The 13700-nt window shown below is 41.0% G+C and overlaps 1 protein-coding gene across 3 annotated transcripts in view; it reads left to right on the forward strand.

Moving 5' to 3' along the window:
- Nucleotides 1–8538: 8538 nt before the first annotated feature.
- LOC146693359 (chloride channel protein 2-like) overlaps nt 8539–13700 on the forward strand; it is a 183386-nt gene continuing 178224 nt past the window's right edge. For all 3 annotated transcript variants that reach the window (XM_085479176.1, XM_085479177.1, XM_085479178.1), the window contains exon 1: nt 8539–8796. In XM_085479176.1, coding sequence (XP_085335302.1) covers nt 8746–8796 — 51 coding nt within the window. In that variant the 5' untranslated portion in view covers nt 8539–8745. The remainder of the gene's footprint in view (nt 8797–13700) is intronic.

Below are 13700 nucleotides of genomic sequence, written 5' to 3' on the forward strand. Positions count from 1 at the left end.
TTCCGGTTGAGGCTCGCTCACAGGCAGAAGATGTTGTCTTTGCGCCTGTATTCCTTTCCATCCGACTCAACTACATAACAGCGAGGTTCAGCACATACCGGTACCTTACTTACAACTCCAATCTTGTCATATCCTCTCTGTGTTTGTAATCTCACCACCTGGTTTGGTGTTAATGGACTGAGCAGCTTGCTGGTTCAAATAGAAATCAATTCCATCTCTTTTTGATGTTTCAAGGAGTCTTTTAGCACTCCGGACAGCTCTTTCACTGAGTCCATTTGACTGAGGAAACTCAGGGCTGCTTGTGACATGTACAAATCCCCAGTGTGTGGCAAACTCACGAAAGGTCTGGCTGGTGAACTGGGTGCCATTGTCTGAGTACAGTTTCTGTGGTATCCCATGTACTGGGAAGTGGCGTTTAAGTTTGTTAATGACTGAGGCAAATGTTAGGTTTTCAAGTTTATCTATTTCAAACCATCCAGAATACAAATCCACGAGCACAAGGTAGTGGCAGTTGTCCCATTCGAATATGTCTGTGGCTGTGATGGACCAGGGAAGATCAGGAATTTGGGGTTTCAGGGGTTGTTTTTGTTGGTGAGGCTTTAGACTGTTGCAAATGCTGCATGATTTGACTTTGTTCTCAATGTCAGAGTTTATTGTCAACCACACTGTCCCTTGCTCTCCTTTTTGTAGACTCCATGCCTGGATGTCCCTTGTGTAGTTCCTGTAGATAGGTGTCATGTAGTGATGCTGGAATGATGGCTCTGTTGCCTTTCATAATGACATTGTTGTCGATGATTAGTTCATCGTGGTAGCTGAAGAATGGTTTGATTTCTATAGGTACACTACTCACTTGTTTTGGCCACCCCTGCTGGATGTAACGAGCAAGTGTCTGTAGAGTAGCGACCTTCGAGGTGTGTTTGGCAAGCTCTTGTAGGCGTGAGACGAGCTGAAGTGACATTACCTTGAAGTCGCGCCCCACTTCCTTTAGAGATTGCTCATCCAGCGTTGGTGTGCAAGAGAGTGTGTCTGCAATGGAAAGGTGTTTGCCTTTCTTGTTTCCAAGAGTCAAGTTGAACTTTTGTAATCGTATCATCATGCGCTGTAGCCGTGCTGGAACTGTGTGGAAAGGTTTGTTTTGGATTGTGACCAAAGGCTGGTGGTCAGTTTCAATCACTACTGGCTTGTAACTCCTTCTCTATCTGAGCGTACCTTCTCTCTGTTGGAGTTAAAGTTCTTGATGCATACGCCGCAGGTTTGTCGTCCTGAAGGCATGCAGCTCCTAGACCATGCTGGGAAGCATCACTGTTTTGTGCATGTCATAGTATTGAAGTACTGGTGGGGCACGCTTTAAGTTTGTTGAAAGCATCCTGCTGAGTGGTGTTGAGTTCAGCTCCACACCACATCCTTGTGAAGCAACTGACGAAGTGGTGCTGACAGTTGGGTGAACTTGCCCAGGTAAATGGTAAATGGCCTGTATTTGTATAGTGCTTTTACTAGTCCCCCCTAGGGACCCCAAAGGGCTTTATATACACACACACACACACACACACACACACACACACACACACACACACACAGGTGGAGGAAAGCTACAGTTGTAGCCACAGCTGCCCTGGGGCAGACTGACAGAAGCGAGGCTGCCATATCGCGCCATGGGCCCTTCTGGCCAACACCAGTAGGCGGTAGGTGAAGTGTCTTGCCCAAGGACACAACGACCGAGACTGTCCGAGCCGGGGCTCGAACTGGCAACCTTCCGATTACAAGGCGAACTCCCAACTCTTGAGCCACACAGTGAATTAATCTGAGAAGGTGCATTAAAAAATAAATGGCCGGGCCAGCAGTGCACATCGCAAATTAGCTCACATACACACATTAGTTGTGCTGCTTCTTAATGACGGTATCTTAGCTAACAACCCCAACTACCAGATTCAACTTGTAATTGGCTAAAAATAACTTAGCCTACCGGTGAGAGGGACGTTGCTAGCTGGCAGTTTTTGCAAGCGATGTTGAAATTTCCACATTCCAACACTTCAAATGCTTTAGGAGTTGTCTGCTCAGCGCAGCATCAGCACCGTGGAAATACACGGATACATCCGTAGACTCAAGACAGAATTCACAATGTGTTTTCAGGACTTTCAGGCGTATGGACCAATGTTTTCTTTTCTGATCAAACCAGAAAGCTTTAATGAGCAGCTGGATTTGTCTCGCATTAACTGGCTGAGTTAATGCCAATTAATGTGACATCAAAATGCAGCTGATTGAAGTGAAAACCTCGACTCTGTGGGGGTCAAAGTTTGCAGAACTATGAACGCAGCTGGAATCCATAGCCGTGCGTGTTCATGGAGCTTGCATTTTCACCTGCTGGACATCACTACCTGACAAGTTTAACTGTCTTCAGAACATTGCAAAGGCCTTATTGACAGTATTTGGCTCTACATATCTGTGTGAGCAGATTTTCTCTCACATGAGTGTCCTCAGGTAGCCGTCTGAATGCTGGACACTCGGAGACCTGTGTCTCTGAGTGGGAGAGGATAGATCACATTAACATGTGTATTAACAAACATGCCATATTGGCCCGGTTTATTTTTCTTATCATTGTTGTGAGAAGACCATAAATAGCATTTGCATTTTCTGTTGTATTTCATTTGCTGTTCTTGTTATGGATAAAAAATGTATTTTTTTGTTTCAAAATAGCTGATAACAATTCACTGATAGCTGCCAACATATGTGAACAAATATAATTCTATAAAGTTGTTCTATATAGTGTGTAACTGTTAATATAGAGCGTTATTAAATATTAAAGGGCGATCGTGGCTCAAGAGTTGGGAGTTCGTCTTGTAATCTGAAGGTTGCCGGTTCGAGCCCCGGCTTGGACAGTCTCGGTCGTTGTGTCCTCGGGCAAGACACTTCACCCGTTGCCTACTGGTGGTGGTCAGAGGGCCCGGTGGCGCCAGTGTCCGGCAGCCTCGCCTCTGTCAGTGCGCCCCAGGGTGGCTGTGGCTACAATGTAGCTTGCCATCACCAGTGTGTGAATGTGTGTGTGAATGGGTGGATGACTGGATATGTAAAGCGCTTTGGGGTCCTTAGGGACTAGTAAAGCGCTATACAAATACAGGCCATTTACCATTTACCATATTGCTAATGCAATCATATGGCACATTGACTGCTGAGGACGTTTTTAGATGGCACTCATCATCAGAAAGGTTGCCGACCTCTGATTTAGACTAAGGTAAAAGGAACACGAGGATATTCAGATAAGGTTGTTCTAAACAGAGAGACTGAGAGAGAGAGCGGAAACAGCAGTGCCAGCTTTATTATTTAATGTGGTTGAAGAATGGCAAATAAAAAGAGTGCAAAAACAAGAAAGATGAATTCTTGAAATCTTTCAAAGACATATCTCAATAAAAGACTGAAAGTTATATTTCCATTTTCGTCAGCAACAATAGAAATGAAGAAAAGTTATTCAGATGTATATGTGATAGCCAGATACAATATGGACATTGGACAAGATTCTACATACACTGTTTAGACTGAATTTGGACGTAGCCCCAAATCTTGTACCGTGTAAAATGATATACCTGTACATGGCAGTAAAATCTCTGAACTGGAAAAATGTGACTTAAATCAGCAAGTTTCACTAAGTTTTAATAATGCATTTCCATCAAGGTACTACAGGGGCAATATTTGGAGAAAGATGCATAATGGTAATCAGAGAAAAACTGCTCTTCTTGAGGGTAACATATTTAATTTGCAGACTTTTAATGACAAAATAAACTGTGATAAACTTTGTGGTCTCCTTAAGAACAATGTGCGAATTATTTCAGACTAGCTGCCTCATCATTTATGTCATGGTCCTAGGTCTTTGACCCAGTGTTTGGAGTTTTTGGAATTTCGCTGTGAGTTTCCATTCTCACTTTTATTTTTGTTATCCTTTGTTTGTTGTTGTTCTTGTTTTGAGTTTGCCTATTATCCCTGTTTCAGTTTATTCTGCCTCATTGACTTCTTTCCGGCTGGATGTTGTTCCTTTGGACTAAAAAGCAATCATTAAACGTACAATACCTTTCAATTTCACCCATCTGTGTCAGAGTCCACATTTCATGACAGTTTAGCCAACCCTCCTCAAAACAGATTAATATAACAAAATAGGGACATAGCCACCGTTTTGGTGCGTGGCGTGCATTTTTAAAGGCTCCAGTTTTGTTTTTCAGTTGTCACCATCTTTAGACCTGTGACTCCTTTCAGCTCTTACTAACAAACATGCACCTTGGATGACAACTACAGATTTAACTGCACAAGGGGTTGATTTTCTTTTTCAATCTCTATATACAACCATGGCTTTGTGAAAGTATTCTGGACGCTCTCAAATACAACAAGTGAACCAGGCAGAGGCCAGAGACGGAGAGAGATGGAGGATGTAGTAGGGAAGATAGATCCCTCAATAAATGTTTTGTGCCATCACTGCCCAGATCTGGATAAGTGGTAGAAAATAGATGGATGACTGCTGTTGATCAGCTGGTGTTTCTGCTTATCACATACCTCCAGCCATTTTCCATTGTGAGTCATGAGTTTCAAGAATGTGAACCCTTGCGTAACCTTAAAAACAGCAGCTCCACAAGATAGGAGCTGAATCTACAAAGGTTGTCGCTTTCAAACAAGATTCACACAAAGCAGTGCTATTCTAATGATTAACCTCTTCTGTCCAACAGCAGTGAGCTCAAGTGTGTATTTTTGTAGAGTTTCATATCAGGTTGGACTCCCCGCTAACAGCTATGAATAGGTTCCTAGTATTTGTTTCACATCACTGCAAAAGAACATCAAACACCTGAGTTTCTCAGTATCAGGTTTCTGAAGACAAATTAAATCTAACACATTATTGACCTCAGGAAGAGTTATCTTTGTTCGACTGGATAGCAGTTAATATCTTTAGAATGGTTAACCTCTGCACATGAAAAGGTTTGTTCAAGTGATACCGAGTGAGAGTGAGCTTTCTCTGCATTGATCTGATTGTCTGTGGTTTTGGCTCAGATCAGTAACTTTCTATCTTTTATTTCAAGGCATAATCTTTCAGATGTGATTCTTTTATGTTAGAGTATCTTATTCCAAAACAATAAGCAGAATGGGATATTGTGTCTTTGTGTCTTACTTAACAAGACTGAACATCTACAGCCAGACTCAAAACTCTGTGAGTCTGTACCTCAGAGGAAAAACAGTAAATGCCAGTATCACAATGCTAACATCCTCAAAATTACAATGCAAACATGATCATTCTTCTATAAACTGTATAATAATAATGGATGTAGTTTCTGGTGCTACAAAATGAAACCTAGTAGAAGTGCCTGAATTTGCCAAAAGGGGGCGACTGCAAAAAATAAGTCACATTGTATGGAAGTCTTTGACAAAAGCCACTAGGTTACTTTTTACTAGATTTATTCACTGGAAAAACATTTTCCTATTGGGTTTAAGTCTCAGTTGCTGTATAGCATACAATTAAACAAAATTCGCTAATTTCTAAAGCCCCTGACTGATGGCAAGATGGTTAATGAAGGCAGAAATGGATCACTCCCTTGTGCAGCGCAAACAACAAATACCTAGTGCTTCAGCTGATTCACCACCTAAAGAAAACAATAACAAGGAAATATTTAGTAGTCAGTACTGTGAAAGCAACCTGTCTTATAGGTTTAGACAGACTGGGGATTTTATGAGCTCGCAGCTTGAGAGTGCCATCTGTTGAGAGAAGCTTTCTTATCCTAACAAGGTAACACCAGCTAAAAAGGCAAAATCAAACATCCTGGGCACTGCTATTGCTCACTGGGGTAAGCAGGTGATTGCTGGGTTTGAATCTACTCCAAAGCCAAATGCTCTGTCTCCAAGCATTCATTACATCTCCCACATTAAAAAAACAAACAAACAAAAACATACAACTGTTACAGACGTTTCCTCTCCCCAAGGAATATAAAACATAAATCTGAATTGGGGTAGAAAATTGGTTTTATTGTTTTAAAAAAGAAAAAGTCAACTGTAATTTGAACCCTCAAAGTTGGCTAGCTTGGTGGGTTCAAAATGGTAATCCAATGGTGTGGTGCTATTGGTTACATCTACACAGAAGGCGATGTAAATTTGGCAGGTCCCAAGATAAACTTTGAGACAAGTATTTGAAGCGACTGCTGATGAGAGAGCACGATACCGGTGACTCACAGATAACCTGCCAGCAAATTAACTGGGTAGCCACAGGCTGGAATGTCCAATAGAGATAACCATCACCTTCAAAGTGATCCATGATGAGCGAATCCCTCATTGTCATCCTTGTGTTGATGCAGCTTTATAGTTCTAGCATCCTAGCATGCAAACATGTCTGCACTGGTAACATATTGATGTTTGCAACATTTGGAATTTTTCTTTTTTATAATATGAACCATTTTAGTTTTCTACTTTAGCATGTTAGCATTTGTGCTAGCAAGTAACAAATACTAAGAAAATATACAGAATGTTATTAGATTTGAATAAAGTAGCGTGCTGTGTCTGTAAATATTATGTATAAAACAATGGCAAAATAAAATTACACTTCCTCCTGGCATCAGAAAATGGAAAAAGGATTAGATTACATAATCTTAGAGATTTTAATGAACTGCTCCAAATTTTACTCTCGCTGGCAGTGTAGCTTTGTGAAAATGTCATATCTTTCATCCCTTAAAACAGATTGAAATGCATCAGTTATCAGGGGTGTCAAACTCCAGGCCTCAAGGGCCGGTGTCCTGCAGGTTTTAGAGCTCACACTGGGTCAACACACCTGAATCAAATGATCAGTTCATTACCAGGCCTCTGGAGAACTTCAAGAGATGTTGAGGAGGTCATTTAGCCATTTGAATCAGCTGTGTTGGATCAAGGACACATTTAAAATCTGCAGGACACCGGCCCTCGAGGCCTGGAGTTTGACACCTGTGAGTTAGATGGACTACCTGTGAAGTTCACACAGTGTAGCTTGTTGGTGGTCAGTATTGACAGGTCAGCTGGTATAATACTTCACTAAAGCCTCAAATACTGTAGTAAATATTCAATTCAATTCAATTTCTTTATTGTCCCACAAGGGGAAATTAGTTTAGCAGCAGGATATAAATAAACAGAACAATACTATAAAATAATAATGACAATAATAGTGATTAAAAAGTCCAAGAACAGTTATTTGCCATTGAGGAGACAAGATGCAGTGGGGATAAAAGAGACCTGGAGTCTTTTAGTCTTCCTCACAGGTACTCTAAAACGGCGGCTGGAAGGCAACAACTCAAACTCAATCTTCAGAGGTTTTCAGCTACCTTATCAAATACATTTAAATGGAAACCAATATTAAATGGAAACTTTCACCACAAGGTTGTAGCATTTTACCAAAAACATTAAGTGTAGTTGTCCACCCCAACCAGGATTACATACTTCTATGTACTTTTAAAATTATTTACTTCCTAATAGAAGATTTCTACCTAACCTAATGCTTCTAAACTGCATCATCTCTGGTCTTGTAACTAAAGGCTAAACAGTAACGCGAATTAGGTACAAATTCTGGACTCGATGTGATTCCAGTTCATATTACATGAGAATACAGCCTGACAATGTTTTAACTTTAGCTGACATCTCTGCGATGCGATACATCAGGGTTTAAGCAACCTTTAAAGATTGGGTCATGTCAGGGAAAAACTTGCATTAATCATACTTAAAAAAAGAAAGAAAAAAAAAAGATGGATTCATCTGTGTCAGAGATATTTCAGAGATTGTATTCCTTGTAGAACACCTGTCCTATCACTGGTGCATTGTGTTTGTAGCAGCTAGCTTAATGCAGAAATAAATAGCTACAATGAGATATAGATTTCACTATTTAGGAAAGAGATATGACACCAAAGAGAACATTTCACACATACTGTGTTTCAGGCTGCCTGTGTCATTCACTGATTTAACCTCAGTAATTTTGAAAATGCCCATTGTGATTTGTGAGCATAAAACTGTGCATTCCTACACAGAGTTATTTTTTCAGAGCACAATTGAATGCTTAACTCAAAAGAGCTTTGTCCCCCCCACCGAAATGCAGACATTTCTATTTCTAACATTAAAAATTGTTACATTTTGTTCAGTACCAGGGCTCTGTTATTGTGCATTCAGACACAGTGGGGCACACTTTAACCTGTGCATTTCCTGTTATAAGTCTAAATGTTTGCTGTGAGATGAGGAGTCATTAGGAGCTCTACCATATGACTGCAGCACCGTTCCTTATGAACACGGTTAGATTGATTGTCCTTTGTTTTTTGGTCCTGAAGAAGCTTGGACCAGCTCAGAAGGCTTTAATTACTCATATTATTTAACCTTTAATGAATTCCCTGATTACATACACAACAACAACAACAACAACACAAGCATATATACTAAACTAGACTGTTTTGTTTTGGTTTTAATTTTTATCTAAAGAAAATAAAGGATTAAAGGTAAAAGAAAAACTATGAACAACCGAAAGGTTCCTTCTGGCTTGACTGACACCTCCCACTTAAACTAGCAAAAGCTCCGCCTCAGCCTTCTATCTTGTTGAGAACTTGAGGCTATAAAATGAAGGAACTTACTGTAACCAGTTCACAGTCTTTACTTGGAGTTCCGTTTGTGAACTCCTTAACAGAAACTACAGTAAATCTAATGCTTTAATCAGTGAGAACACAATAGCGCTGTCGGCTTTTCCTTTCACTTGGCGACCTGAAAACCGCGAGCTGAACCATGGCAGGAGACGGGTCAGATCAGCGGGCGCTGCAGTATGAACAAACTCTTGTAAGTCTTCGCTTGTCACCACTCTGAACTTTGTTCCCTTGTTCGACAGTGCGTCCACTTCTCTTGGGTTGGCGGAGAAGCCACCGTGTGCCCCTTTTTGCTCGTTAAACTGTTGGAGACAACGATAAAGAGCAACGTGTGAGCCAAGTGTGGCCAAAAGCTGGAATAGAGATGAATGAAGTGTGGGGCAGTATGTACGTGCCGAATTCAACGGTGTGCCTATGTGACTGTGGAAATTTCTTGTGGAGTGTGTATGCGGTAGAAAACACAAGTTTTAAGTATAAATTGTCACATTTTAAACGAAGTTCAACCTCCGGGTGTTCTCACGTGAATGGTCGAGGTTTGCGGTGTCGGGAGCCTGCTGTGTCGGGCTAATGTGTCCTTAATTCCGTAATTGCAAGTCATGTATTCTTGTGAATTAACATGAGCTAATTCCTAAACTGGTGAACACCACACACTGAATTTCTCCGGCTTGCGGCTTCGCTGTAGCTCTGGAAGTAAAGGTGTTTGTCCGAACATCTGGATTTGGCTCTGTCAATAGGTAGCAGCCGATAACACCCACGCAAGAGTTCAGCCAAACTCCACTGTTAAAAAAACAATCTGGCCGTAAGAGTCGTCTGTATTGTCATAATACCATATAAAAGGTTACTTACTTAATTGCAGTTTTAATGTGTAAGTGAGTTTATTAATTCTGCATACAAATTATACCAGTTTGCATCAAACAGTACTGCATCCATTTCCAACCGATGAACGCAACCGTACTATTAGATGCTTTATTAGCTAAATGTAAATTTTGCAATGCATATCTGACTGCCAATAAGTAAATGAATCTTGCTGGACAGCGTTTTGTCAAGATTTAAATTGCTACAATGCAAGCGCCATTTGATGAATAAATTAAATGCCTGTTAGATAGTTTGGGTAAACATGCACATGTCATAGGGATTACTGGTAGTGTCAGGAGCACTGGATGTGTATACAACCACCAGCATCAGACAATGGATCAATTCATCGTTGGTTAGCGGCTTGGGTGCAGCACACAGCAGGTTGTGATGCAACTGGCAGCTGTGCAAGTGTCTCGTGCAGCACCCACATCTGGCTCACCATTGTTATCGTAGGCCATCTTCTTTATCTTGCTTTTTTTTTTTTATTACACATTACACAAGCAGTTGTCAGAAGTCCTAGAAAGTCTTCATGCAGCTTTGGATGACTGCGTTTAGACCTGATTTAAACAGCAGGGGGCTCCCACACATTTTAATGCCACAGGGCCTCAAATGAATAGAGATCAGGGCCTGTAGGTTCCCACTCCATAAGAGGACTAAGTGAGGGCTTTTAATTGGTAAATTTGAGCACATCCCTCAGAATGGTTACAGGGCAGGCTTTAAGCTGAGAGTCCCCCTCGTGTGTGCGCGTGTGTGCGTGTGCGTGTGCACTTTTCCTGACAAAAACAAAACTTTGGTCAAGCCTAAAGAATTGGCTGTTTGAAGAGACTCGTCTTATAGGCCAACTGGATCCATTCAGCGGCACTGAGGCTTTAAATTAAGAGGAGCCACAACTGTAACACTTGTTTGGGCCTCTGTTTCTTTTTTCTTGAAGTTTCCTTGCACAAACACACACACAGACACACTCGGCTCTGTCCACCCTGCCTCTGTGTGTGTGTGTGTGTGTGTGTGTGTGTGTGTGTGTGTGTGTGTGTGTGTGTGTGTGTGTGTGTGTGTGTGTGTGTGTGAGATTACACAACTTGCGACCCGCTGATTCAGCACTGGACGCTCTGTCACCCTGGCAGGGTCTCGTGCCCGTTCCTTCAGCTCTCGGAAAGAAAGAGGGAGGAAGAAAAAACGTGTTCAGACTACTTCCTTTGTTAATCTCGGCTTACTTCACAGCATATAGAAGATTGTTACAGGAACAAAAATTGTGAAATGGAATCAAATAAAAATAGCTCCAGTGTGCGAATAACCTCTTTTATCATAAATGAGTTCTCTCTCTGCCCCCATCCCCTCGCCGTGGGTTGTAGTAACATGGTGTCTTTGTGCAATATTGGCAGTCGTGGTGGTTGTGTGGGTTTTGTTGTGGGCAGTGGATGCTCAAAGAGGCCAGTGTAGTTTGGCTGTTAGGAAGGCTGAAAGGCTGGCTGTACAGAAACACTGGCAGAAAAGCAGCCTCAACATATTGTCGGCTAACATCAGACTAACACGTCAGTTTGTGCGTGTAGCTGATTTTCGGCTGTTTCTTCAAGAACATAAAGTTACATTTGCGCGTGTTTGAATGGTACATGGTGTGAATCTAGTGTATAAAGTTACATAAGCATACGCACATCTTTTGTTGCACGAATTATCAGCAAATGACACCTTCAGTCAAGAAGTAATATTTTTGACCTTCATAACTGTCAATTGCAAGGTTAACATTAGCAAATCATTTTTGAAATGAGCAAGAGAATAAATAACTGAGCAAATGTTAAAGACTTCTTCTTCCAAGAAGTTGTAACAAAACTGTTTGATAGCAGTTTAAGGGTTAGGCTTTTTTTAATTTTTTTTTTTTTTTTTTTTAGCTCAAACGTAAGGTTTTAATAGGTCTTGTACAGTGGTGTGAGTAGCCTATCAGATGTCACAGGCTGATATTTATGACATTTTCCGTGGCGACCGCTATCATAAGCAATAAAGTGAAATCCTGTTTGTCGGCGTTGCTCCAATTTATTTGCAAAACTGTGTGAACACGTAATAATTAACAGAACGATCACACTGGTGCCAAACACGGAGTGCACACGACACGCGAGCTTCTTGGAGGCGCTAAAACAGTTGGATTACTCGTCACGAGGAATGCTAATAAAGTTACGGAAAGTGTTGTAATATCTCCTGCAGCTATAAAGATTCCAAAAATAACCCTGAACAAAGGACATAATGGAAAGTGTCTCTGTTGCAATCTGGAGTTTAAATTAGAGTTTTAAAGGGAGTTGGTGACAACAAGAGATTCCATCATGTTGCATTATGATAATTGCAAGATGCTAACACGTATGTTATTTATTCATTTAAAAAAAAAAAAGAACCCCCTGAGACTTAAATATTTCTAACCTTAACCCTACGCTATCAGATATGTTGTCTATTTACTACTTTTCTGCTTTTCAAGATTGCGAAGTCTTCAAAGAACAATCAGGGGCCAGAAAAAACAGATGAAAAACAGTTCTTCTTCTTCTAAAGAAAAATGTTCCCAATAACACTGCTTTTATCAAAACGTTCCCCTTTTTTTTTTTTTTTTTTTTTTTTTTTTTTTTTTTTTTAGTCCAAAAAAAGACACTGTCCACATACCAATGAGACGTCTACGCATTGGATCATGTATTTTTACTATTAGATGAAAATAATGAAATAGCAGAGGCTTGGCTTAGAGGCTATGAAAGCTAAGGGTAGCGCTGGCTAAGAGTCCAGAGATGGATTGACTACAAACTAATATAAAGCAGGAAACTTTAAAGATACATTTTCTGTAGAGTGTCAAAGATGTTCATATTGGAGCGTGACCTATTATAAAATGTTTGACGGGTACACTCCTGTACTGATTCTGGTAAAGTCTGACTGGAAGACGCTGCTTCTCACCCTGATATTCTAGTGTTGAAGAAAGTTTTCAGCATCTCTTAATGTGGAATTGGCACCACTGAATGGGCAACTTTCCCCACTAAGTGACTGAGTAAATTGTGTAGTGTATAAAGGTGTGACATTGTTAGACGTTAGAGTCCTAACATTGTGGACAGCCAGCTGATCACCACCTTTGCCCTTTTATCTCACTCACTGGCTTTGATGGCTTGCTATTGCAGTGTGACATGGTATGTGTGGAGGCTTACGACCAGCTATTCCAGAACCCGTATCAGTGTGGTTGTTGGGCGTGCATGTTCAGTAATTCAGATATGAGTGATAGGACAACATGCAAATACAGAGTTAAAGATGGTCACTGATTGCGCTCGTCTATGGTGATGCAGGATGACACAAAGGCAATGCTGGAACCTTATTTCAGTCAGACTGTTTCATTGGAAGGGAAGTTACGGGCAGGCGTATTTTGTGACAGCAGGTCTTCTGATTGGGAATGTGCTTCCATTATTATACTGACCGAAGGCTTTTTTGAAAACGATGAGGAAGTGAAAGTGTCAGCTAAAGAAGTATGGAGACTTCATAATTTGCAAGTCCATATTTCCCTGTGTTAGTGGGGTGGCTCTGTGGGTTGTGTCCATTTGTCTTGCTGTGACACAGAATCATTTGTAACCTTGCGTCTGTCGCCTCACTGTAGTAATTTTTTGTTTGAAGCTTGCTTCCCAGCATTCATAGTGGAAATTTCCCTTCACTGGATCTCTCTCTGCTTCATTATGCCTTGTGGGTGAAGTTTTTTTCTTCTTCTTTTTTCTTTTTGCAGACCGGTCAAGAGCTACTTGACCCCCTGCTTTTGACTGTGTGCAGAAAGGGCTGTTTGCATAACCTAAGCTGGCTCTAACTGCAGATAAGCTTCAAAAGCCTCTAACAAGTTTTCTTTCTGTCACAAGAGATCAAGCATTTAGTTTAGTTTCTTTTCTCTTTCATAAACTGATGTGTCCACCTGTATTTACTCTTTCACAAACAGTTGTGATGGATTTGCCTCTTGGTGTGAGGGCTCTTGAGGATGGTTTCAGAAAAGCAAAATTCTTAAACCTGTTAATGATGAAACCACACATAGTAACGGTGCATTTGGCAATCACTTCACAGGCCGGGACAAATGGAGGCTGGGCCTTTTTAGGTAAAACAAAAGCTGGGATGTGTTTGTGCGACTTACGCTTTGTTCTAAGATACATTGATCACACAGGCCGGGTTGTGTTGATTATTAATCACCCAGAGATGGCGGGAGGGAAAGGTTAAGCTCGATAGGCCATTAGATTAAAAGGATGAGGCAGTTTT

This window comes from Copadichromis virginalis, linkage group LG14, assembly GCF_057382275.1.
Source record: "Copadichromis virginalis isolate Kocher_CV1m ecotype Utaka linkage group LG14, C_Virginalis_male_GT1.1, whole genome shotgun sequence".
Lineage (NCBI taxonomy): Eukaryota > Metazoa > Chordata > Actinopteri > Cichliformes > Cichlidae > Copadichromis > Copadichromis virginalis.